Here is a 27,588-nt window from a genome sequence, read left to right on the forward strand (position 1 = left end):
TGTTTTCTTTCAGTCCTGCTGGGAGCGACTTGAGCTGAATGAGCAAATATCTGGTAGAAAACTTCTGATGTTGGCAAAGAAAACAAAGAGCAAAATAAATATTTTAAAAGTCACATAAGGATCTATTACATTAGGCCTGCACTTCCATGCAGAGTGTTTCTGCGTGGAGTAAAGCCAAGAGATAGAGAGTCAGAAAGTGGCCAGGAAGCAAGTGTTCACCTTCCCCTGCCAGCTCGCTGTTGTCTGACTGTTTGCAGGATATTATCTTCTCCACCAGCTGGTTGTAGCTGCAGTTGCCCACTGCCTTCACAATGTCGTGCATCTGCAAACACAGATAATAAAAAGGAAGCGTGAGAAAAGACCTTCAGCAAAAACAAGGATGCCAACCAACGGGCGTTAAAAAGCTGCTTTATGGAAGATTTAGGAAAGAAACGTTAAACAAACGCTTAAGTGTTTTTACTTTGCTAGATTTAATCTGAGGTCCTCAAACTTTACTTATTTACTCCTGAAGGCTTTTATTTCATCCAGCCATAGACGCTGCAGGTGATATTAAAACCTACTGGTGTTTAATTAGATAATTGTTAGGATGTAAAGTAACTTGCTGGGGAAGAAAAGTACATAAATTCAGATTAGCATCTGGTCTGAACTACGGACTATGTACCATCTTTAACTTTGTATTTTAATGGCAGATTTAGCTTGAAATCAATAAAAAAAGTGGATTATGTGCAACCTGTGTGTTATCTCCTAAGAACATGACTTTCAGTAATACATTTTTATTATTATGACATTCTATTATTAATTGCAAAAGATTTGCTGCAGTGTTCACTTTTTAAAGATCTGGTGCTCTGTGTTAACATTTTCTTTTCCTCTTCATCTTTTACTGTCGTGAACAATTCACCATTAATTCGTTAGCAGCGCACTAGATCTTGAAGAACACCCAGAGGTCTTTGGGTTGGAGTTCAGGAGCGAAAAGATCGGCCGCACCTGGGGGTCAACAAGCCAGCCGTGGTAAAGAGGGATGTCGAGAAGGTCGAACACAATGCATTCTGGGGTGTACTCAAACACTCGCACGCCTGTGAACTTCACGTTTACGTCCAGACCCGTCTGCAGCTTGTGCAGCACCGCCATGGCGTCGCTCATGTTCTGAAAAAGAAACAGAAAAAAAGAACAGAAATTAATAAAGATTTTCAAAAGCAGGTATGTTAACTAAACACGTCCGAGCAAAGAAACCGCTTTTTTTATTTATTTGTTTTCATTTTTTACACATAAAAGTCTTTCAAATCTACATAATTTGCAGAAATTAAGTAAAACTTGTGAAGGAGGAAGTAAGGAAGGATTTTTTTCGGTTAAGTTTTTAATTTATTCTTTTTTCAATATATGCTCTTGCTACCGAGCACATTAAAACATATATGAGGAAAATATATCTTTTTAATTAGTGGCCAAACACTTTACATTTAACTAGAATTTATCCCTTATTTTTTTTATTTAGAACACCACATTTTAGCGGACCTCCGTGATCTGCAAACACAAAAGCGTCACACCTGAGAACCCACAGAAACCCACTCGTTGTTGTTTTCACGCCCAGAGCAAAATGTCCCAGCTGGCTCCGGCTGAACCCTGAGGTCCAGACCGGGCCTGCAGCTGATCCCTGACAGCCCAATGTCCACTGATTCAACTTTACAGAAGGCACACTCAAGAGGAATGACCCCGACGCCTCAAGTATGCAGAAAGCATGTCTGGTTTTTAAGATGGATGAAACGGATTAAGTCATTATATAGTTTTGTACAATGAAGATTGAGAACTACTCAGTTTTTGAAGCTTCTTACAAAATCATCATAAATTAGTAATAGAAGTGTCACATAACTTCTTGTTCAACTAAAATGCGATTGAGTTTAATGAGTCTTATATTATTGTGAGCTCGTTAAAATGATGTTTCAAACAGATATTTACTGAAACAGACTCAGCAACTAATATTTCATATTTAGCTCAGAAGCATCAGGTGCTGCACAGATCCCATATTGATATACAGTCCATAGATCTTATATTCCGGATTTCTTTCTACTTTCTAGTTTTGAGAGATCAGCTGATTAGTGCTGAATCATCCCGGCTCAACATGGACGCACTTCAACACAGCTATATTAGCACCTAAAGCTTTCTCAGGTTCTTCTCCAGTTTGAAAGTCAAGGCCTTACTCCCCATACTGTTTCTCAACTACGATAAGTTTCCAGTGACATTTTCTACAATAGCTGCTTTTCTGATCCTTATTGTCCTAGTTAAAACAATCCCATGTAAACTGAGAATCAGTTCTCACATTAAATCATCACTTATAAAAGAGCACACCGTTATGGCCACATGCCTCTTAAGTCTCCCTGTTTTGCAGCAAAAACAGCTGCAGTCGCGGCATGAACTGAACGAGCCGCCCTGAATGTGTGCGGTCATATCTGGGTCCAAGATGTCAGCAGCAGCAGATCCTTTAAATCACGGGAGATGTGAGTTGGGGCAGCGATGGGTCGGACTTGTTTATCCGGCACATTCCCCAGATGCTCGATTGGATTGACGCATGGGGAATTTGGAGGTCAAGTCAACATGTCAAACTCGTTGTGCTCCTCAGACTATTCCTGAACCGTTTTTTGCTTTGTGTCAGGGAGAATTAGCTTGCAAGCAAAAGGCCAAAGCTATCATCCACCCTCAGTGCTCTGAGGGTTTGTCCCCCATATTCAACAAGCTGAGATGAACTGTGCATTCTCACAGCTTTCTGACAGAACCAGCATTAACTACTTCAGCAACCCGAGCCCAACGTTGCTTCCCATATGTATCAATTAGACTAGCAGAATGAGCTTTGACCATGACCCTGTTACCCGTCCGCTATTTCCTTCCTTGGACCACGTTTGATCAATACTGATCAATACTGTAATGGGATAGCAACTCATTAGCAGCTGAAAAGACCATTAGATCAAAAACCTCGCCTAAAAGACTAACCCAAATACATTTTGCTGGGCGAAATTGCCCCGAATACACACGTCTTGAATGCATACATCCTGTATTGATACGTTGTGATAAAACGTCATCTGGTGCTGAAGTGTGGAGTGCTTGATAGAACAAATGTGAGCGTTTACCGTCCAAGCAAGCAGAAGGACATTCATGATTGGGTCCGTTCTCGATTTGAGTGCTGATCGGCGCGTTTACAGCGTTGTGAGAGTCAACTTCTCACCATCAGAAATAGGAAACTTTCACTGTTTTGTGGAAAACATTATGGCTGCAACTAATGATTATTTTAGTCATGGATTATTTGATCAATTGTTCAGGTAAAACAAACTGGCACATTCTGTAGAGTTTTCATAAAGTTTAAATAACCAAATAATTTATTTATTTTTGTAAATAAGAAAATATCATTGTGTTGCTTAAAATGCAACAAAATAGCATTCCTGTAATGGATGCTTGATCATTTGTAGCAAAGGTTGCATCTTCAGCTAAACAATACTTCTAACATCAATATGTGAAAAGCTCGGGCCTTTCTTTCACTGTGGCTAACCATAGCTATAGTGCAAAGCTGATATATTTTGATATATATATATATTTTTTAACATAATTTAAAGCAGGTGAAGCTAAAACTAGGCTTTTTGAGGCGTTTTTGGTAAAACATTTTTACAGACAAAGACGGTTTTTCATCTTAAATGCAAAATGTATAGATTTTGTTGAAGTTTTGACTTAGTTACTGCTTTGAGTGTGTTGTTATTACAACATTTGGCCTTATTCACACATCAATACATCAATCTAATTCCATGCTTTTGAAGTTGATATAACTAAATTTCCATGCAGCTGGCCCATTTCCAATATATTGTGAATTTTTATAGTTAGTTTATTGTAATAGTTTAAGTGAGACTGCTCATGCACACCATGAACCCAACTCCAACAGCAGATCAATCCGTTTCTCTCCACACAGTGAAACTGTTCCTTCATACGGATTTGATGAACGACGCTGCTTTTATTCTTTTTACTGAATCTTTAACGTTTTCCCCTTACGTGATTCCCATTGTATCTTACCATAAACCCCCCGGCCCCCGTCTGTGAACTCACTTTGACACAAATGGTGGGATATCGTGTATTTTGAAATAAAAAGCAGGATTATTTAACAGTCGTGTGCAAAACTCCACACTGCAAGGAGCGATTACGCACTGGGAATAAAAGAAAAACACTGTTTCCTAAATACGTTAGCCTGTTTCTTCCAGTGACTGAACAGTCATCATGGATGAATCACCTTGTTGAGCCGGGTCCAGTGAGACAAAACCGAACTAAACTACACGCTCACTTCCTCTGCTCTCCTCGGTAAATATTTAACAAAAGCTAAAGAGCAACCAGGCAACTGCTATTTTAATCCAAACTCAGTCACGTGACGGATGAGATTTTTTTTTTTTTGTTCAAGCTGAAGTTATAAATAGAACTACTTCTGTTATAGTGTTTGCTTTTCCACAGAAGAGTGAAAACTTGTGTTTTACAGCTCATTAGAAAGTCACAAAATATTCCCGCCCAACATGTCAGGAGGACAATCCAATTTGTTTGACCGACATTCCTGTTTCCCTGAGGTCTGCCCGCAGCACTGTCCGAATGCTCTGTGTGAACTAACCGCACCGCTGACAGATGGCCAACGGACATGACGACACCCACATGTAAAACAGCTCCCCGACCCGTCATTAGACAACCATAATAACAAGGCAGCCTGAAGTCAGGCCCCTCCCTTACTATAGCTCCGCATGCTGAGGGCCACCGCCGATTTATTTAAGAGATTCCGTTCCACCTCGGCTTAAATTTAGAAAGCCCGAGCTTCCAAGAGGAAACTGCACATTACTTTTAGTCGTCTGTAACTGACGGGCTTGAAATCATTCACAGATGTGCTCCAGCGCTGCCACGCAAGAGGGGGAAAAAAGGCGGGGCCCCTCCCACACCGTAGGCAGGCCGCCACAGAGATGGGAGGAAGCGAGAAGCTGGAGCTCCATCTCTAAGTGCCTTTCATGGTAAGCCAAACACACAAGCACACAAACACACACACACACGCACACACTCTCAGTAATAGCTGGTAGCTGAACCCAGCCATGCGTCTCCAAGCATCCACCACTATGTGAAACAACACAATCTGACACTACTAACCCCTGTTGTTCCCCGAGACTTGCAAGAGTCGTCTTATGTAACCTGCAGAGGAGCAGGAAGACGCTCCGCTGCAGCTTCACACGGCCTCCAATCAGCTCCTGCTTATTTCCATGTTCCTGAGCGGCCGCTGACCCAGGCTCGCTCCATGCAAATGTGCAGACCCGCATTGTTTTGAGCATACAGCTACATCGGACCAATCACTTTGTTGTACGCATAGGGAAATATTTAAGGGAGAACATGAAAATAGCTCGGATACTCTGAGTGCATCAGTGACACGAAACAAAAGCAAAGCAGCTCGAGATGCACCAACATCAGCCTTAAAATCAGCTTTTTTTAGTCAAATACTAAATTATTTTTCCCTATTCAATAAATGCATCAAAACTAATAACCTCCACTATTTTTAGTCAATAAATGCAACAACCAACATCATTTACTTCCATGCACTTAAATAGAAATCAGATAACGGTTAGGGCTTATGCTTTGAAGTGTAAATGGGCATAATGCTGTAAATCTTTCATGTTGTTAGTTTTATAACTACTACTACCTCTATTAAAGGACTCGCAGTATGTTTGTTTTTCTTTTTTTTGCATTATAATTTTTAGAAAAAAAAAAATCTGAATGGATCAAAAAAATTTATCCATTCAGAGAAAAGCGGTTTGCATTTTCATCTTAAATGCAAAATGTATAGATTTTATTGTGCCTTATAACTGTAGTTTGTCCAGTTATAAGGCACAAACTGCAGTTATAAGGCAGATCTTACTTGTTCATAGTTCAGCCGCTGAACCTCTGATATCTCCTTAGGTTTGGTTTCCAGGATGTAGTCGCCTGCAAAAGAAAAAGTCAACAGATGCTGATTCAATCTTGACTGACACTCAAGAAAATCATTTGTTTAGGAGCAGAATCTGTTCGATGCTTCGGATTGTTTATCATGCTAGTTGGCGGTTGCGCACTTTAAAGGCACAAGTATGTCGCATTGGACAGCCGTTTCCCAAGGAAGCATTCAGGCTCAAATGCGGTTCTCTATAGAGCCATATCAGCTAAGCTTTGCGTCAGGATGGCTTTTACATCGGTAATTTCCACGAGATCACCTAGCTAACAGCAGCACGCAATCATCTCACAGAATCTCCTTTCACATTGCTTCAGCCAGCTCCTTCCAAATATCTGGTGTGAGCATGCTTCGTGACATCTCACTGAGAGTCATTAATTTAATTAGGAGTTGGCAAAAGCATCACACTGCACTGTCAACTCATGCTTTTCCAGAGAATTACTCAGATGAATACCATACACCTCCAGTCATCAAATCCACATGGCTGAAAACATCTGTGCATGGAAAAAATCGCTAACATTGGAATCTCACTCACTCAGGCACCTAGAAGGAGAAGAGTACCCTGAGAGTAGCAACCAGTACGGAAAAAGAGGCTACTTACTTCAAGAGAGTTAAACTTGCACATCACCAACTAAACAGAAATAAATCTGTTGCATCAGTAAAGCTAATGAACTCTAGCTGTGTTAAGCAACAGGAGCTTTTATTTCACAAGATGTTTGAACAGACCCATGGACTCGTCTTTTTTCAGGCCGTCACCAAAGATACAGATTTTACTAGGGGAGAATTATATCCCTTCCTCCTGAGTCTCTGGGGCGACAGGAGAGGTTAGAAGTAATCCAGAAGTTTCTGAAAGCTACTAAAGTCTTTGTGTAAAGTACAGTAAATAAATGCAAATATTTCCGCCCTCTTGCAAAAACAAATCCTCACATTTGGTGGAGAAATTAAAACCACGGATAGCTCTCCACAGTCACACCAGTTTTCTCCAGGGAGATTCATAGAGATGAGTCATGTTAGCTAGCTAAAGGACACAAACAAGTCAGGGAAAAAATATGCTGCTGAATTATTAAAAACGCTTCATTTATTAAAATATATTGTACTCCTAACGCTGGAAGAAAACATTGGCAGAAACGCAGCTGTTTAGACACGACTCCTGGACACCGAAAACTGTTTTAGTAAAGAGGGGCAGGACACTGCCAGGCAGAAGACATGGCTCCAATTTCCCTTACAGCAGCAGAAGAAGTTCATGGGGGGATTCCCCCGCTGCGGTTGCTTCCTCTGTCGACTCTGGAATATTGAACTGTGCGACTCCTTAATATCCCTTAGGGGAATAAAGTTGTTCCTCTGAATGGACAGTGAGGATACGTAAATAAATACATACATAGTTGAGTCAGATGACCAACTTGTGCCTTTAAAGTGCGCAACCGCCAACTAGTATGAGCATGAAACATGAGAATATTCACCAGGATGTTGAAACATATTGGCAGGGAGTTCGTGGACAACTGAGAATATAAGTATGTGATCGTGCAGGCTACACTTTGGCCCCCAAAAAACCTACAGTGAGCTAATTGTGCAAAACGTTCCTCAAAGATGTTTTGCACAGGGCAAACAGAATAAGCCCGGTTTCAGTGACATTACCTGGATTAAAAAAAATAGAGATGCACCAATCAGACTCTTCTGGGCAGGTAAACGCTTTACGATTTCTAAGTGGTTTGATTGATTCCAATTTTTGTTTCCTCTTAGACTAAAACAAATAAAAGATGCAACAACAAAAAAATTTACTAGAATCTGAATTCTCAGTATTTGACCTCCCAATCAAGTGGCTGATCCTCACACTAATTCTGGTACTTCTCTAGCTGTTTGCGCTACATAGTTGACAAATTATGTACAGATCTTTAAGTTCAAATTGTGCTTCATCTCGTTGAGGCGCTGAGGATGGCCCAGTTTCTGATTTCATACTATTTGACCTGCCAATCACTGATCAGAGATGATCAAGAGAAAACTGGCCAACTCTGATCTCTGGGGGGGTTGACTGGCGCATCTCTACATAAAAGATTCAACAAGGCATTTTTTTCTAATTCTTTGGAGCAACAAATATGTTGATCTTCAGTAACATAGCTGCAAACACTTACCAAGATACTCCATCAGTTGCTCAGCAGTTATAATTTCCATCATAGGTGGTATTTTAACCTGAAAGAGAAGAATGTACACCAGCTGTTCATGATTTCCTGCACATTAGATAAAAAAAACTCGCCTAAAAGACTAACCCAAATACGTTTTGCTGGGCGAAATTGCACCGAATACACACGTCTTGAATGCATACATCCTGTATTGATATGTTGTAATAAAAAGTCATCTGGTGCTGAAGTGTGGAGTGCTTGATAGAACAAATGTGAGCGTTTACCTTCCAAGCAAGCAGAAGGACATTCATGATTGCCAGTAATGGACAGGGTCCATTCTCGTTTTGAGTGATGATCGGCGTGTTTTCCTCCCTCCATTTGATCCACTTAATGTGGTATATGGACTGGCCAGCGGCTCGGTCCTTGGCGCAGGAGGTCTTTGTCCCGTCGGAGGCGTACTCGCTCTGCAAGGCCAAGGCCAGTCCCCTGTCGTCCAGTCCCTCCGAGCTTGGACACGAGTTGAGATTGGAGAACGACTCGAGTGAATCTATGCTCCGAGACTCTCCACCGAGGCTGGGGTCGGGGTCACTCCCACTCGGCAGTCCTTCCGATAAGGTGTGATCGGACTGTCCAGATTTGCCGTCCGCTGCGTTCGCGCTGTCCGGACACAGAGCAGTCGGCTTGGCAAGTTTTGCCTGCTCACTTTCTCCACAGGCTGGAAGCTCAGCCTTCGCATGTATGCTGTCTCCAGCGGGAGATGAGGACATGCTGTCGGCTTTGTTGTTTACTAACTTTGAGGCACCTCCCTGGCTGTCTTCTGCTACCTGCTCCGAGTCATGTCCCATCCCGTTACTAACCTGATCCTCGCACCTCAACAGCGACGGGCTCGCCTCGGCGTTCTCCTCCGGATCCTCCTGCACAGGGGGGACTTCGATAACCTCCGGCACTGCGCTCTGCACACATCCATCGCAGCTCGGAGAACTAGCATTTGAGGCGCTGGTATCACAAGGAACGTTATCCAAAGTACTGAGGGGAGCTTCACTATTCTTTAATTTGTCGACTGCTCCTCTCACTTCGCCCGCGACCGAAACCTCGCCCATTTCGCCCGCAATAGAGGCACACACAGCGGTCACCTCAGTGTCTCGATGCAGGTTTGCATTTTTCTCCATTTCGGTTTAAAGGCTATCGACAGATTTTTTTTAGCAACACTGCAACGGTAGCTTCAGCCTCGACGACGCCATGACAACTCTGCAAGTGACGTCATCAGAGTAGAAAACCAACGGCTGGGTGATGCGTTCAGTTCCGCTCGTATTCTGCAAACTCGCTACTGTTAGTTCGGATGCTACATACCCATCGTGTGAACTCTAAATAAACGTGTTACGTTTCGACGTGTTATTTTCAAACAGAAATATGATATTAAAGTATGAGGTTTAATTAGCCACGTGTCGGCCCATTAAAGCTGCTGGCTGCATGCTGAAGAATGTTGTGTGCCCATTTTGTGACTCCACTCTAATGTAACATTACAGGAGCTTCGTGTGCTGTTCAAGTTCACTGGTTGCATGTGAAGCAAAAATAGTGGCAAGCAACTCAAGCATAGACTGAATGAAAAGAGCTGCCCTGAATGTATAGGACATACACACTCATGCACATTATTAATGGGATGTTGCTTCGACATCTACTTGTGGCCTAACCCCTATACTTAACCCTATTAACCATTAAACGTGCATTATTCTGAACTTGAACTCAGCCTTACAATTCAGGAGCCAGATATTTTTGGCTCGGTGGTTCAGTTGAATTCAGATTTCGCTTTGGTGTCTACAACTTGAGAAATTAACAGACCAAGCGGACAAAGGTCCAGAGAGCTGTACAGACTGACAGATAAATTAATTTCCAGAATCCTCTTATAGCCAGTAGGGGGCAGCAAAGACTTTGTGAAACAGAAGATTCTCTCTGAGGGATTTTTCTTACTTTTGACAAACAAATCATTTTGTTGACTGTTATTTTGAAGATTGTAAGGTACGGGGCCTAACTAAGATTGTGAGGTTGTAAAGATTGAAACTGACCTCCTGGATCATCAAGTGTACAAAAACTCAGAAAAGACTTGACAGTGTCATTGTTTATTAAACAGTAGAAGAAGTGATACAAATGGTCTTATTAATAATTTTAAAAAAACAGACACAATTTAATCAAGAAATGAAACATTTTAATGTTAAATATCTAGACTTATAGGCTTACTCCTTTATGTAAATTTTATATTTGAATTATCTTTAAAAATGTGACAATTAGGATTATAGAAGGGTTTGGGAACATTTTAGGCTTGATGTCCTTTAAAATAAACCTACTAAACCCAAACAAGGATATCATTATTTTAAATGAAAAATAGTAACAATAAATGTTTATGCTTTAATTTTAGGTAAAGAATGACATTTTCTACTTCTGTTAACAGTTATGCTTGGGGTTCTTTTTCTGCCAAATGTAGCCTTTTGTATGAAGACAAGAAAGTTTAATTTTAGTTTCATTTGCTAAAAATCCCTATGTTCTTGAACAAACCTTAGTCATTCACAGAACAGATGAAATACCACACACGCATGGATTTTATTAAGGAATATCACATTAAAAGGGGCTTGTGATGGGAGAATTCATATGTTGAATACAGTTGCATGCCACACTTCTAATGAATTAAGATTTTATTGTCAATGTTTAGTGAAACAATGCAATGAAATTAAGAGTACCTCATGAGGTGCAATCAATTAAAACTGCATCACACACAACTGTGCACAAAATAAATAAAAAATAAGTATCAAGACAAGAAGGAACAAGTAAAAACAAAATCAGATTATCCTGTCATCTGACACAAATTAAATTGTAAACTTTTTATAAGAATGTAAAAAACATGTAATTGTTATATATTAATGTTTGTTGAGGAGCCTTACAGCAGAGAAAATTAATATACTGTGAAGTTTTCGAAAGTCTTAGTAATTTTTTATGAAAATGTGAAAATCCTGTATATTGTACCCTTACAGCTCAAAAATTATATTGCAATATGGGATATCAGTAATTATTAATATCCGTTCTTCATTTTAAGCATATTTTACATAAAAACATTGTCCAGATTTCATCTCCCTCCCCTCAAAAGAGTACATTGAAATGTCCAGTCAGTGAACCCGGAAGTCTTTTTTTTTTTCATAAGAAAGCAAATGTAAATGGAGGCAAAAAAACTTGACATGAACAATAACGCCGGGTGTTGGAGTCGCTGTAGAGGATTGAGACAGCGTTTTACCATCCTACGGTAAAGTAAATTGTTGTTTAGAGGTGATTTCGTGTTGTGCTTTGGTAACTGAATGGGTGTGTCTACGCTCTCTTGGCAGTACACACCGGAAGGGAGGGGGCCTGTCTGCTTGTGAGTTCGTTTCGAAGCCGCCGGTGTTTGTTATGGGAGCGAACTAGGAAGAGCGCGACGAGAAACACAGCGAAACGAGAGGCACTTTACGGATTTTATGTGTATTTTAGCTTAGTTCATTAGAACTAAACGGCGGTCGGATATGATATTTTTCAAATTATTTATCATTTTTTGCTACCTACGGGATGTTAGAGGTAAGTTTTCCATTCACTCACACGGGGAAAGTGTTCAGTGATAGCGCTAATCGGATCAAACAGTTGTACTCTGGCTTTCTAACTTGCTAGCTAGGTGGCTAATGTTCATGTTAAAGAGTACTGCCAGAACATGAGACAGTTCGAAGCGTGACAAAATTAGCTTTGGTGTCAGGTTGAATAGTTAAACCCGACACACACAAGGTAAATAGAAGCTTTTGACAGTTCTTGAGTGGAAAAACTCGTGTTGGAACAGGAACTCCTAGGGCGGACAGTTAGCCAAAATTACACACACAGCAGGAGGAAACATTCACTACTGCTGGAAATATTGCAAAAACGTTCTCTAAACTTAGCCCAACTCGTTACTTACACTGACACCTCATAGTTACATCTACAAAAGACAAAGCTGTTCAAAGGTAAATGAACAGCTATTTTGTAGTTTCTCGCCAGATCATGCAGCTAATTCAGTTTCTGTAGATATCAACTCAGTTTAATCTACTAAGGTAAGCAGTTTCACTTGTAAGCATTGTATTGTGCATTTGAAAGCCACTATTTAAAGTAAATCCAGTGGGACAACCTTTGTTTCAAGATCTGAAAAAAATCTAAGTGTTGAAAGTCTTCAAAATAAACCGAACCTAAAGTTTTCTCTGCCCATTGATAATAATTGCATAACTTTGATTCTTATGACATTGTCTTTATGGACAACGTCATTTATGTTTTTCCCTGGCTGATTGTAATTTTAGATGTTCTGCAAGTCAGACCTGCCAGTACCAGTTTTTGTCTGATGCAGAAAGGAGAAAAAATGTGCTTCATGTGTTTTGATCAGGTATTAGAACCAGCAGAAAGTGAAGGATTTACAAGGTTTTCCCATTTATTGATCAAAGCACATGTCTCTAGTCTTTATCAGAGGCTTACGGGAATAAAAGTACTTCTAATTGCATCTGTCAGTACAATGTTTGCCAACCCAGCTCCTCAAGGCACACTGCCTGGGGTGCTTTACATGTTTCAGTTTATGGCTGGTTAACCTGCTTTTGTGCAACGGTGTGTTAAATCAGGGAAACATCTAAGATATCCAGGACAGTGTGTCACAAAGACCTGGGTTGGGAAACACTGTTAGTTAGTTAGTTAGTTAGTTAGTTAGTTAGTTAGTTAGTTAGTTAGTTAGTTAGTTAGAAAAGTGTCGGATATCTCAGCATTTGGTCTTAAACTGGTGACATTGTGGGCTGCCACTCACAAATAATGCAACTCTCTTTGATTAATGTAATAATTAAAGAATATTATTAATGTTAAATATACATATATATGGCAAACTCCTGCATAAATAAATAAAACAAGACCTTTATTGTTTATGTATTTGCTTATCGGTGACTCTAGCTTATTGGGAGGTGTAGTTGTCTTTTAATCTGAACGTTGTGGGTTTGATTCCAACTTCATTGTGTCACATGCGCTCACAAATGCGCACTGATTGTGTGAATGTGGCTCTGGGGTAGAAAAACACTGTTTGAATTTATTTCCAAAATCTCAAGTATGAGCAGACAGAACTGAAAACATAAAAATAGGTCCAATTTCATTTCATAGTACAGTTTAAAAGAAAAACGTATTTACACTTTTTAAATTAAATTAATACAACTTAATTTACAAGTTTATAAATTAAATTAAAATATAATACAACTATGTTTAGCTTATTTAGAAATTTGTCATATTTCAGTTAAATTCAAAAATACTTTGTTGCAACTCATATTTTTCAAGGTTCTTCAAGAAGTTGTGGTAGACAGCTACAGGGTGTCCTGTAGACGTCTGTGTTGCAGTGGTTGTGAAGAAGCCTCTGACTGAAGACATTGTTGTATGACAATAGATAATAATGAACTAACCCTGTTTCTCTGGAAATCTACAATCCTTTCTTTTGTCTTGTTCACTTTCAAGATGAGATAATTGTTCATACACCATGAAAAATGTTTGATTAAATTAGATATTCACACTCAGTTCAATGTGATTTGAAAGGGATGAAGTAAAGTTTTATGATCTTCAGGAAGAAGTCTGCCCATTAACAAACAGGCACAGACAGGTAGCTAATTAAGTAAAAATTACAGGGAAAGCATAGGAGATAGATGACTCTTCTCTCTTCTGATTACAGTAGATTCAGCAGCTTTAAATAACACTTAAGCACTTTTTTGGGGGTGAAAAACTTTAATAACCCATTGTCTTTAGGGAGTAAAAGGAAGTTCTACCTGGCATCTTTTTTCTCACACAGTAATCTGGACAGAGCCAACTAATAGCCTCTGTCACAAAAGAACCTGATTGTGCAACCAGTGAGTGGGTGGTTGCACAAACCATATGTCATCCCTACATCGCTTCCTCCACCAAAAAGCCTGCTTGCCCTTATACGAGTCAGCTGATGTGGGCTGTGATGTCCTCCACTGTTGAGTCAGCAGCAGAATAGAGGCTGGCTCACTTCAGTCATCTCACAAAATACATTGAAACGACAAAAAGACACCTTAATATCACCCTGGAAGTGCTTTATGAAATCCAAGATGGCTGAGCCCAACATAGCTGCGTTAAAGGCCCACACACAACCACACACGTTCACTGCTGCTGACGTCAGAGAGGAGGGGGTTCATGTACAATCTGGATTAAAGCTGCTGTAAGTTTTGTTGAGAATTTATAGCAAATGGCAGAAAAGGAAATCACATAATTAATCAGCCATCACATAATTAGTTATGTGATGGCTGAACATATGTGTAGCAGACCTCCTCCTCCCCCAAATGAAGGATTTAGGCTTTACTGATGAACAGTGAGGTTCATTAGAAATAAACCCCGAGTTTCACTGAAGGAGGAGCTGGATGTACAAACACACAAGAAAAAGGCAGTATAAGGTACAAAACCACTCTCTTACAACCATAACGTTTGAACTAACAATAACATTCACGACTAAAAATGTCAACTCTAATTCAAAATCTATACCCTAGTGTTTGCATACAATAAAACAAATTCACAATTTCAACCAATCAATATTAAAAATATCTTTTTTTTTTTACAAAATTAACATACCTTGTGCCTCTATCAAATGGGCCGCTAATAACAAGATACAGTTAACATTGTTCCAACCTTTCTCCCGGTCCTTTCTATCGTTAAGCTGCCATTCCATAATATATACAGCGGAAGTTATCTTATCAAAGTAAAAGCATCAATTCAAAAACCGGAAGTCAGCCATATATTACACAAATAAAACAGAGTAAAGACAATAAGCATGAAAAAGGGAATACAGCAAATGAGGAACTTAAATCCGTATGTACAATCTGTACTTGGATACTTTAGACCTCCTCTAAGATTACTTTTAGGTGAATATTTTAGTTGTTTAAACACCAAATATACCTTAACGGGTAAAAAAGTGGTACACTTAAACATACCTAAAGTGTTACTCTGATTCTTTCATTGATGTTTGAGAAATCCTTCAATCTCCTATTTGAACCAGAGGATCCACAAACATTTTCCCTCACGAAGATCCTCCTTGGAGCTGTGGTCTCCAGCCAAGCCTCTGCCTCACAGAGCAGCCCTCCCTCCATGTCTCCCTCACTCAGCTCCTTCAGACTAGCGGCAACAGCAATTAGCAATCAACTGATGGAACTGTGCATCTGCTGAGATGCACAGGAGATGAGATGCTTCTCATTTCCTAAGAACAGCTGTAAACTAAAATGGAGAAGAATTGTGATGATGTGCTGAAAGCAGAAAGTCAGAGCATGAGTTTCCTTAAGAGACAGAGGCCCAATTTCAAGAAGTTAAATTGCACAGTCAAGTTGGAAATGCTGATTTTTACAGAATTTTCATAGCAACTGAAGGTAACATAGTTTCTTTGTGATATGAAATGGAAGTATGCGCCTGGAAAATACATAATACCACCTGTTTTAATATGCATTCATACGCACAGTGGCACTACTGCTGCTCTTCAGGGCAGAGCCAATCAGGACAAAGGAAAATGAATGTCTCTGTCTGATGTTTAAGATATGCTCTAAGGATAAATCACAAATAATTTGGCGTTATGTTTTGCAGAAAAAATTATAAATATTAAGTTGTGAGTAGGCGAGGGTCAACTCTCATAATTTCTACAGGATCCTTTTCAAATTTCTTAGCAGGACTTTCTATGTCTAAAGAATAGCAGCAGAAGGAGGTGATATAAATCATCTGCAGCAACTGTGTCGATTTGTGTCAATGTTGGCATAAAATCAGAGCAGACAACTTGGACCAGTCAGTTTCAAAACAATAGCAGACTGAGTCCAACAGCTTCACCACACTGGTGCTTTCACAAACCACATTGTGATGGCATGAAGTTCCTGTACTCCAGCCCAGCTTTGCTTTGTTAAGTCCTGCTTGGTTATTTGTCTGGCATAATTTTGTTGATGTGAGCCAGGCTTTTTTCAGTTTAAGATTTGTTTTCTTAATTTCATTGTTGTTGATCCTCAAGAGTATTTAGTTAAGGATTTGGTTTTTCCTGGTTACAACTAAACCTCAGGTTTGTTTGTTCTCCACTGTGGGATGCACAGCTAAATCCATAGTTAAGTGTAGACCTTGGAGTTGCCAGTTATATGATGTTTTTGTTGTCAAACAATCAACTCGCCTGCAAAGCCCAGAAGAGTTGAATCCATGCTGTTACCACTTCCTCGCTTCTTGTCAGCAAAACAGTTTCCTTTCTGTCAAAAGCTGCTCTTTGCAACAGCACTCAAAACACTTTGCTCTGCAATCCTCAAGATGTGCAGCAGCAGTGAAACTGTAAAAAAATGTTTGAATTACTTCTTTAGTATTAATTACTGTCCATTAATCCTTGTGTAAAAAGTTAGGAGTGAGGCTGGGCTGTTACAGAACAAAACAACAGAAGTGTTATTATTTTGACCAGGTTTGTGCTTGAACACCCACAGAGACTTCAAATAACTCAACTGTGGCATGTTTTTGTGAAGATGCAAATATTGTGTGAATGTGCCAAGCAGATCTTTATCAGTGGTTTCTGATGTACAGCTGATTCTAAGCAAACTAAATGAGACAAGAGGTTCATTTTAGCTAATCGTCGATGACGTTTCATGACCATTTTGAGGATTTTAAGAAACTGCTGCAAACTACATTCTTTTTTTATTTAACATAAAGATAGAATTTTTCATTCAATGCATTTGTTTATTAAATTTTGTTGTTTAACTAATAGTACATGCTTTTAAAACATAATTAAAGATTATTGTAAAAATCTTAAAACATAATTAAAGATTATTGTAAAAAATAAAAAGATAGAATAAAACATCTAAAATAAGTTCAATTATCCAGGATCTTAACAGCAGCTCTGTGTTTTAGGAGCTGAAGGCAGAAAACTGCATAAAAGTCAGGTGGATTTGTTTTGCTGTAATAGATTTTTTTGTCTTTGTTCCTAAACCTCAAAGTAGAAATAAACCAGTGTTTCTTAAATATAACCATAAAACAAATACAGTCATTTATTATGCTTTATAAAGTATCATTTTAAGAGGATGATTTGGGTTTTATGGCTATAGAAAAGTTTTATTTACTGAATGTAGACAAAAATCCCTTTCTTCCCTTTTTTTATTAAACAAATTGCTGTCTTAGACCATGTCGCTGCCAATATTAAACATCAGTAAAGTTTCCACATTCTCCTGAGAGAGGAGATCTTGCAGTCTGGGATAGCGGTATTTATTTTAGTACCAAATTTACATTCCTTGATTAGAAAAATACTCACTGTAATCCTGTCCAGGCATCCCTAAGCCTGTCTTAGTTTGTTTACATTGTTGTCATTTTAGAAGTTAGATGAACGTGGCAGATTGTTGCCGTTTCCTGTGTGTGCAGCATGAACAAGTTGCTGCTAGCCTGGTACAGCCTCTCCCTCCCTGTTTGGGGAGTTATGACTCCCACTCCATTGCAGTTCAGTTTGACAGAGCAAATCAGTGGAGTGGGAAAATAAAAACATTTGGTGTTTCAGTCCAAATGTCTCTGAACTTCATTTTCTTACTTTTGCCACTATAAAAGTAAGGCACTTTAACCTTAAATATTTCCGATAAACACAGCCGCATAGTGTTTTTTGGTTTTTATCAGAATACTGTGTGAGCATGACAGAAATAAGTCATGTTTCCTCATAGTTTAGCCAGTTGTGATAAGTTTGACTCAGTCTTGTACCATTTTGTTGTTTTTTTAACAGCTGCATTTAATGAACTACAAAAGCAGCAACATAAAAGAAAAGGAGTGAAATTTACTAATACATAAAAAAGATCTGATCCTCCCCACAAAGGTAAATACCAGCAAACATTGGTTCATGTATGCACTTTGTCATTAAAACCAAAAAGAATAAATTAATTAATAAATGGGGATAATGTTATTTCTTCATTTTCTGTTGAAGCAAACCAGAAATTGGTATTTCAATCCTGATCGGTGCATTTATATATTGTTTATTTGGTTCCTCTAGTGTTTTCAATCAATTGGTTTTATTGAGAATAATAACATTAATCGTCATCTGTTTATTCCACCATTTGTGTTTTGCACTTTAACACTTTCATGAAGGTTAATGGAGATAAATCAATAATTAAAGCTCTCTGCTTAATAATAAATTGTCAACTCTGATGCCATTATTTTGAAAACTGCCGTGACAACACCAACAGAGACCAGTATTTAAATGGCATCCAGTGTTTCCTTGGAATGGAGCTGCTTACTACTTCAGCAGCCTTCAGCAGTTTCATTCACTGGCATTGAGACCTGCTGTTCTGTGGAAACAGAGCCCCAGTCACCTGATGCGCATCATGCGCTCTGCTCCCCTTGTGTTAAACTGAGGACTCTGTGTTTTTGATAAAAGAACAAAGGAAGCGGTTAGAAAGAAAGATGGCTGGAAGAACTCTGTGGGTTTGAGGCGTTAAGATGAATAAGCCTTTTACACTGAGAGTGACAGCTTTACCCTGCTCAGTTTTGGAGACATTCCTGAAATTTTCTAGCATGACTCATTTGATGATTGCTCATTCAAAGGTTTTGTTTTGTTCCAGAAATCAGAGAAATTATATTGCATCTGCCTTTTTAAAAACAAAGTTTGTCTCATTGTGTCGTTGAATTGTCTTTCAGGCCAGTTTGAAAAGCCGTTGAACAAATATATTCACCATTATGAGGGTTTGTCGTATGACACAGAAGCTCTGCACAGCAGCCATCAGAGAGCCAAAAGGGCCCTTCATCCGCAAGACCAGATGATTCACTTGGATTTCCATGCTCATGGGAGGTCAGTTCAATTCAAAACACACACACACACACACACCCACCCTTCCTCGCTGAAATCTTCCTAATCTGCTGTGGAAATTTGGATCCTTTGTCTGCTTTATGTTGCTCCTTTCTGGGAAAGAAAAGATTGTCCAACATGTACCAATGCAGTTTAAAATGTCAAAAAATGTAGATGTTATGTCATTTAAATATCTTGCTCATTGCACAATAAGCTAAGTTTGAACACTTCCCATTTTTGTTGCCCGTGGTTTCTCTTTGGAAGTCGGAATTTAATGAGCAGAGGAGAAACCCTCAAAACTTTTTTTCTTTTTTTTTTGAGTGGAGTTATGGGAAATCCCAGTGATTAGTCTGTGCTTGAGCTTCTCAATTATGGAGAGCCATTTCAGCCAAGATTAAATAAATAAATAAACAAATGGGTGAAATAAATAAAAAGAGAAAATAAATCAATAAATGAAGAAAATGAGTGAAATAAATGAAAAAATAGTTAAATAAATAATTTAGCTTTTTCATTAACCCAACTTTTCATTTATTTATTTTTATATCAATTTCTCAATTTCTCTTTTTTTATCTATTTTTTATTTATCCCTTTGTCCATTTACCAATTTTTCATTAATCTATTTTTCATTTAACCACTTTTCAATTTCCCTTTTTCATTAACCCAATTTTTCATTTATTTATTTTTTAGATCATCAATTTCTCTTTTTCATTTATCTATTTTTCATTTATCCCTTTTTCCATTTAACAATTTTTCATTAATTTATTTTTCATTTAACCACTTTTTAATTTCCCTTTTTCATTAACCCAATTTTTCATTTATTTATTTTTCATATTATCAATTTCTCTATTCCCCTTTTTCATATATCTGTGTTTTATTTATCTATTTTTCATTTGTCCATTTTTCATTTATTCCTTTATCCATTTACCGATTTTACATTAATCTATTTTTTAAATTGATAATCTGAAAAATAAATGAAACATTGGGTTAATGAAAAAGCTAAATTAAAAAATGGTTAAATAAAAAATAGATTAATGAAAAATGAGTAAATGAAAAATATATAAATGAAAAATAGATAAATGAAAAAGGGAAATTGAGAAATTGATAATATAAAAAATCAAAAATTGGGTTAATGAAAAAGCTGAATTATTTATTTAATTTTTTATTTATTTCACTCATTTTCTTAATCTATTGATTTATTTTACTCATTTTATTTATTTATTTCACCCATTTATTTATTTAATTTTGGCTGAAATGGCTCTCCATACTCAATCTGTTAGGTCACAGTTGGCATAGCATTATGAACTTTAAGCAGCTAACGATTATTTTAGTAATCAACTTTTCTATTGATGAATAAAAAAATTGGCCACATTCTGCAGATTTTTCATTTAACCACTTATGGCTTTTTTTCTATAGACTGTTGGAATTCCTTGAAAATTGCAATAAAGAAATAATTTAATTCATTTTAAATAAGCATTTTATTTCCTAAAATACTATAACAGCTCAGCTATTTCTGCTTGACTTGGCATCAATACAGCATAGAGTTCATCACTGGATTAAGAAATTGATCATTGCACAGCAAAATGTGCTTAAAAGGATTTTTTTTACAAAGTATGTCACTTGTGAAGTTCTTAATAGAACCCTGTAGAACCTTTTTTAAGATATGTCTTTTAAATCTTTTAAGATAAGTTTTTTGTCAACTTAAATTTGATATGTTTGTATTTTTTGTACGGCTTTGGCTTAGTTATAGCTCAGAGTAACGCATTCTTTCAGTAAATAGCATCTTTTTGAGGCTGTGTAATTCAGTTAATTAATCAGTTACTAAATTAGTTAATGATTATTTCAGTAATCAATTAATCTGATCAATCCTTTCAGCCCTAAGCAGTTTGCTTTTAGGGACATGTAAAGCAGAATGTCTTCATAGTTTGCTTGTGTTGACTATGGAGAAATATGATCTGTTTTCATTGTTATTGATTTTGCAACATTTTTTTAGTATTTCTGTGTTGGATTTTAGGGATTAACATATTCATCTTTATCAGCAAAGATGATGTCTTAGATAGAGTTCTAGCTTTTATTTTAATTGTCTCTCCTTCACCTTTCAGTGCTGCATGGTGATTGTTAGACTGTGAATCTCTTATCTTTAAATTTTTGCCTGATTTGTTTAACGGCAGAAGTCAGAATGTGTATCAAAAAAAAGTGTTGAGCAAACTTTAAACCAGTTCTTACAGTCGTATGAGGCTTCTGCAAACTGGATTTCCTTTGGCCAACAGTGTTATAATTGACTGTTACGGGTTTTTCACATGCCTGAACACCTTAGTCATAGCCAGTTTTTGACAAAAGTTCTTCCATACATTCATTCATTTTGAGTTTTAAAATGCAAAGAAAGTCAAGATGAACACTTCAAAGCCACATTGTGCAAGAACGCAAGTTCCAGTTATGATTTAGAAACCTGTTTTCTGTGGAATATCTGTTGAAATGTAATTTTTCTCTGTATAAAGAGACAGTATGGACACGCAACTCAATATTTTCACACATCTATGTTCAAGTTTAAAACAATCTTTATAGGGTTCGGTTTTCGCTCATTGAAACTAGAATATATTTCTAAAAAAATGTACCACGATACCAGAGTTTCATATCAGATATGGTGATCATTTTCTTCCTTCACTTTAGGCGGTTTTGCGGCACTGTGGTGAAACCTGAAACCGCTGCTGCGTAAGTTACTCATCAGGTTGTTGCTAGGTAACCAAAGAGCTAGTGAGTTGCTAGGTAACCAAATAGTGAGAGAGTGAGTTAGTTGATGCCACCAACCTTGAGAGGTTGAACAGCTAAAGCCTTTCCTATGCCTACATCCCCCAGAATGCTGTGCGTTTTTGTCGAGAATTCAGTGATAATGATCACGTCTTTCGCTATATATATTGTTATTGATTTATAGCATATTTCACAATGCGCATTTCGCATTGGTATCCAAATAATTTTTTTAATTCCAGAAACCAGGTGCCTCATATCAAAACTAAAATATTAAAAAGTCCATTTATTTTAAGTATATGTTATTAAGTATATGTTAAACAGCAGCAGTTTTAATATTTGGGTTGTTGTTATTGTGGAAAATTTGGATGTGCTTTCATTCATGGCGTCAGTGACAGACGTCACCTTTGATACAGTTGGCTGTTTCATGTTTCCTGTTTGTTCTTTTTATCAGTGGTAGCCACACCCATTCCCACAAATAACACCAGTGTCCCGCTTGGAGAGCAAACAGCTTCACCTGTGCTTCTGTATTAGTGTCTTTAAATGCACAGACTGGACATGCTGTGCTTAATATGTTGAAGAAAACATGCATTTGATTTAATCTTTGACTTCATTTGTAGAATTACCAGTTATATTAACCTAGTTTGGCAGCAATGTTGACCTTTTGTTGTTGGTTTCTGTTTGTGTTTACGTGTTCATGGTGTCACATGCAGATGAAAACATCTTTGACATTTCATATATGTCTGTAATTGTGAGAAAATGCAACACAAACTCACTCCCTACTTTTTCTGCTATTATTTTACGCTGTATTTTTTATTTATTTATTTATTTATTTTTTTTCAGATCAGGACTGAGCTGCACATGTTATTTAAAAACCTATTTAGAGTTTAACATTCAGCAGGCAGCAGCTTGCCAGCTGTTCACAATGTGGATGTAAAAAAAAGATATGATTAATATTAACATTCTAATTAGTAATGTTTTATGTATGAGAAAATAAAACCAAACCTGCCTGGAAGGTGGTGGAAACGGGGGTGAATGATGAGGAACATGTGAATGTTTGGACAGGTCAAAGATTCATCCTGCAGAGGGAAATCCTGCTCTCTGTCTGACCCTCAAAACGCTGTTTACATTGTAGCTCTGCTAGACTTTCAGTTATATCCCTGTTCACATTTAGAAAAATCTATTTTCAATAAATCAATCAAATTTTATTTGCACAACGCATTTAAGTAACAAGGCACTTCAAAGTGCTTTACATCACTAGAACACAAAAAACACAAAGTCATGCAGCATAGAATCAACAATTGAAATATGACATTTAGTCAGGCGCCATTGTTAAATTCTTAACCGATTATGCTTCAAAGGCAACTAGAAACAGGAGGGGTTTTAGTCTAGATTTAAAGACACTTAGTGTTTCAGCAGTTTTGCAGTTTTTCTAGAAGTTTGTTCCAGATTTGTGGTGCATATAAGCTGAATGCTGCTTATCCATCTTTGGTTCTGGGGATGCAGAGCAGAACCAGAAGACCTGAGCGGTCTGGAAGGTTGATACAACAGCAGCAGATATTTAATATATTGGCGTGTTAAGCTGATTTCAGGCCTGGCTGCTAGTTTAGAAACTTGACTTTTACTAATCAGTGTCTGATGCTGAGTAGAAATCAGGGCAGTGGATTTTCCAAACAAATATGTGGCTTTGTAACAAAAAACTGAATGAGATAAAATGACTAACATGTGGTAATGTCAGAGCTGCTCTCTGTAAAACCCGTTGGTCAAAACTCATTGCTATTTCTCACAGAGGACTCATTATTTATCCTGCAGCGCTGCCAACTGCATCGAAGCACGACTAAGTTATAATCTCTGAACAAACAAACAAATATAATGGGGGAGAAACATAGATATTAAATTGCCCCCATTTTACCAACATGATGAAGCCAAAATGGTTGAACTCAGGGTGTCAGTGAGTAAGAAGCAGTGGTGATTCAGAGTTGAGTCATGTGGAAGAACCTTCACAGATGTGTGATTGCATAAGAATTATGCTAAGCAGGGATGTTTCTCGTCGTTTGAAGAGTTTCAAGCATCACTGCAAGTTTCTGGCAAGCTAGTGGCTCATATGGGATTACACCAGCGATGAGTTTCTTTTTTTTATCCTGTTCTTTTGACATCACTGTTCTAGAGAAAATCTTTAAGCAACAGCCTGCAGAACAAAGTGACAGAGCTTTCATTGTGGTTGTGTGGACTGCAGCCCTGAGGCTTTCACTGTGTTTTCCAGCACATACTTTATTTTGTGATCTAAATTTGGATGCTTAATGTTTACTGCTGAAGCTAATTTTCCTTTTTTATTTCTCTTCAGACATTTTAACTTGCGGCTGAAGAGAGATACAAAGCTCTTTTCTCCGGATCTCGTCATTGAGGTGTCAGGTCAAGAGGAACCAATCGACACGTCACATATTTACAGTGGCGAAATCTTCGGTAAGGCTGCGCTTTCCTTGCATCATTTCCTGTTTACAGTTTCCTCATTGTCTGTTTCTTTTAAATGATTTATTGTAAATAACTCCACAAGTCTTACTGTTTATCAAAATCAAATAAGGCTCTTAGACTATCAGTATAATTATTTTTCAAACATTTCCTTTGATTTTTTGGTTTTTTTGTTGTTTCTTTTTTGCCAGTTGCACACCTGAATTTAAAAAAAAAATCTAACCTTTAGCTGAAGGCAGCATGGAGAAACACTACATCTAATATTAATCAAAATTTAGAAAAACATTTAAGCTGATTAAACCTGGAATCCTATCCAGTATCTGTGTCATTGTCCGGTTTCAAGAAGAAGATTGTCTTTGATAAAAGGATTAGCCACCCACCCAAAACAGTGGAGGAAGAAAACAGTTAAAAAATGGTTTCGGGTGACTGATGATGCTAGAGAACTCACTGAGGGCAAAAAGGAAATGAGCAGGTTGGGTTCGACCTGGCCGGGTACACCGAGTGAGTAGAGTAAATCCAGTTTTCTTCCATCCCATCCCCCAACATATTTTAATTTCCTTTCCTCTCCTTCCTGCTGCACGTCTCCTTGTAAGTTCACACAAACATTAGGAAAGGGGCTTTTATTGTCTTTAGCAAACAAAAGGTGAAATGGGAAGTTTATGCCATTATGTTTTTGTGCCTGGGAACGTCAACTGGGGGCATCTTAGAGTTGAACCAAAAAAATAATTGTAGTTTTATGTTGTTTTAAACTTGGTGGTGCAAAGATCAATGCAAGTAAATAAAAGCTGCACTTAAGAAGAATAGTCACTCTGAAGAGAGAAGGCAGCAGAGATATGAAAAATGTAGCTGTTGATTAGGATTCTTGCATTTATTGTTTATAACTCAGATTAACAGGACGTGATCTAGATTTCCTTTGTTTGGCAGGTGAACAGGGGACTCTGACTCACGGCTCGGTGGTGGACGGGCGCTTTGAGGGATTCATTAAAACACACCAAGGGACGTTTTACGTCGAACCCTCAGAGAGGTATCTGGAGCGCAGCAATGTGCCATTCCACTCCGTCATCTATCATGAAGATGATATTCGTAAGTACTGATTAAAACCAATGTTACAAAATGAAGTAAAAATATTTGCTAACACTTTCTTTGAAGGGGTGTGCATAAGACTGGCATGACACGATCAAAAACATGACATAACACGTGTTATGAACTCAAAGGAGCCTTCTTGAATGTTTATAAAAGTATGAATAATGACACTTCTAATGCAAAGTTGCTTTAAAAGTTGTATTAAGAGTCTATTAAACGTGTCAACCTTTATTTGGTCAATAATGACCCTTTTAAATCAAAGTTCTATTAAAATTTGCATTAAAAGTCCATTAGAAGTGTCATTATTTACCGAATTACACACTTAAAGTGTTACCAAATATTTACAGGTACATCTAAAAAAATTAGAATATTGTGGAAAAAGTCCAACTTTTTTGTCTTTGTAATTTCAGAAAGTGAAACTCATAATATAGGTTCATAACACAGAGTGGTTATGGTGCACAGATATTGTAATTCTGTGTCACAGATTTAAATATGGTTAAAAAGTTGAAATACTGGGAACTTTTGGAAATCAGCTAATTGCTTAATCCAAGCATATTCGCAGAAAGTTGTGTGGTAGGAAAAACTTCCCCAGCAGCAGAGAGAACTATGACCTTGAAAAGATTGTCAGGAAATGTTCATTCAAATATTTGGAGGAGCTTCAGCTGGATTGAGGTTGAAGTCAGAACATCAAGAGCCTCGTTGCACTGACAAACGTTGCATTCCTCGTGAACCAGAGACTGGACTGCTGATCAGTGGTTCAAAATCCTCCTTTCTAAATAAATTGCTCATTTCATTTGGAAATCAATGGTTTCAAAGTTGAGAGGTACAGAATCCATGTTGCTTGAAGCCCAGAGTGAATGTGTCACAGCCAGTGATGGTTTAGGAGCCAAGTCATCTACTGGTGTTGGTCCACTGTGTTTTCACTAACACAGGAGTCTACCAGGACGTGGAGATGCTGATTTTATTTTCTGAAACACTGAATTCAGACTTTTATCTGCAAACCATAATCATGATCAATTTCACAATATTCAAGTTTTTTAGATGTACTTTGTTGAGGCATGAGCTAATATTAGCTGTATATTCTTTATTCTTCTAAAACCAAGTGTGGCTTTAAATCCTGATGAAATGTTCCTTAAGTGTTTGTGTGTCACTAGTACTATGAAGTATTGCTATGCTAAAGCAATTTGTCAAATTAGAATTTGACTATTCCAATTTGTAAAAATTCCAATTTGCTATTCATCAAATTCCAATTTNTGCTAGAGAACTCACTGAGGGCAAAAAGGAAATGAGCAGGTTGGGTTCGACCTGGCCGGGTACACCGAGTGAGTAGAGTAAATCCAGTTTTCTTCCATCCCATCCCCCAACATATTTTAATTTCCTTTCCTCTCCTTCCTGCTGCACGTCTCCTTGTAAGTTCACACAAACATTAGGAAAGGGGCTTTTATTGTCTTTAGCAAACAAAAGGTGAAATGGGAAGTTTATGCCATTATGTTTTTGTGCCTGGGAACGTCAACTGGGGGCATCTTAGAGTTGAACCAAAAAAATAATTGTAGTTTTATGTTGTTTTAAACTTGGTGGTGCAAAGATCAATGCAAGTAAATAAAAGCTGCACTTAAAAAGAATAGTCACTCTGAAGAGAGAAGGCAGCAGAGATATGAAAAATGTAGCTGTTGATTAGGATTCTTGCATTTATTGTTTATAACTCAGATTAACAGGACGTGATCTAGATTTCCTTTGTTTGGCAGGTGAACAGGGGACTCTGACTCACGGCTCGGTGGTTGACGGGCGCTTTGAGGGATTCATTAAAACACACCAAGGGACGTTTTACGTCGAACCCTCAGAGAGGTATCTGGAGCGCAGCAATGTGCCATTCCACTCTGTCATCTATCATGAAGATGATATTCGTAAGTACTGATTAAAACCAATGTTACTTTCTTTGAAGGGGTGTGCATAAGACTGGCATGACACGATCAAAAACATGGCATAACACACGTTGTGAACTCAAAGGAGCCTTCTTGAATGTTTATAAAAGTATGAATAATGACACTTCTAATGCAAAGTTGCTTTAAAAGTTGTATTAAGAGTCTATTAAACGTATCAACCTTTGCATTATTTGGTCAATAATGACCCTTTTAAATCAAAGTTCTATTAAAATTTGCATTAAAAGTCCATTAGAAGTGTCATTATTTACCGAATTACACACTTAAAGTGTTACCAAATATTTACAGGTACATCTAAAAAAATTAGAATATTGTGGAAAAAGTCCAACTTTTTTGTCTTTGTAATTTCAGAAAGTGAAACTCATAATATAGGTTCATAACACAGAGTGGTTATGGTGCACAGATATTGTAATTCTGTGTCACAGATTTAAATAT

The 27,588-nt window shown here is 37.7% G+C and overlaps 2 protein-coding genes across 5 annotated transcripts; one reads left to right on the forward strand and one right to left on the reverse strand.

The window, feature by feature from the left end:
- Window positions 1-130: 130 nt before the first annotated feature.
- Window positions 131-10,195, reverse strand: LOC103150746 (protein FAM63B-like). The gene is made up of 5 exons (XM_016680889.1): window positions 8,373-10,195; window positions 8,101-8,158; window positions 5,906-5,970; window positions 985-1,143; window positions 131-322 (listed from the first exon to the last, which is right to left on the reverse strand). Exons 1-5 carry the CDS (start codon window positions 9,255-9,257, stop codon window positions 131-133), a joined length of 1,359 nt encoding a protein of 452 aa, XP_016536375.1. The 5' UTR covers window positions 9,258-10,195.
- On the forward strand, window positions 4,435-27,143 carry adam10a (ADAM metallopeptidase domain 10a). Of its 4 annotated transcripts, none has more exons than XM_016680884.1 (4): window positions 4,435-5,012; window positions 18,772-18,922; window positions 24,006-24,124; window positions 25,055-25,249. In XM_016680884.1, exons 2-4 carry the CDS (start codon window positions 18,891-18,893, stop codon window positions 25,222-25,224), a joined length of 321 nt encoding a protein of 106 aa, XP_016536370.1. In that variant the 5' UTR covers window positions 4,435-5,012; window positions 18,772-18,890; the 3' UTR covers window positions 25,225-25,249. The 4 variants fall into 4 exon arrangements, with proteins under 4 accessions (XP_016536370.1, XP_016536371.1, XP_016536369.1 ...); XM_016680885.1 differs by lacking the exon at window positions 4,435-5,012 and adding an exon at window positions 11,314-11,377; XM_016680883.1 differs by lacking the exons at window positions 4,435-5,012; window positions 25,055-25,249 and adding exons at window positions 11,417-11,682; window positions 26,959-27,143.
- Window positions 27,144-27,588: the final 445 nt, after the last annotated feature.

The sequence above is a fragment of the Poecilia formosa genome, unplaced genomic scaffold (assembly GCF_000485575.1).
Source record: "Poecilia formosa unplaced genomic scaffold, Poecilia_formosa-5.1.2 Scaffold261, whole genome shotgun sequence".
Taxonomy (NCBI): Eukaryota; Metazoa; Chordata; class Actinopteri; order Cyprinodontiformes; family Poeciliidae; genus Poecilia; species Poecilia formosa.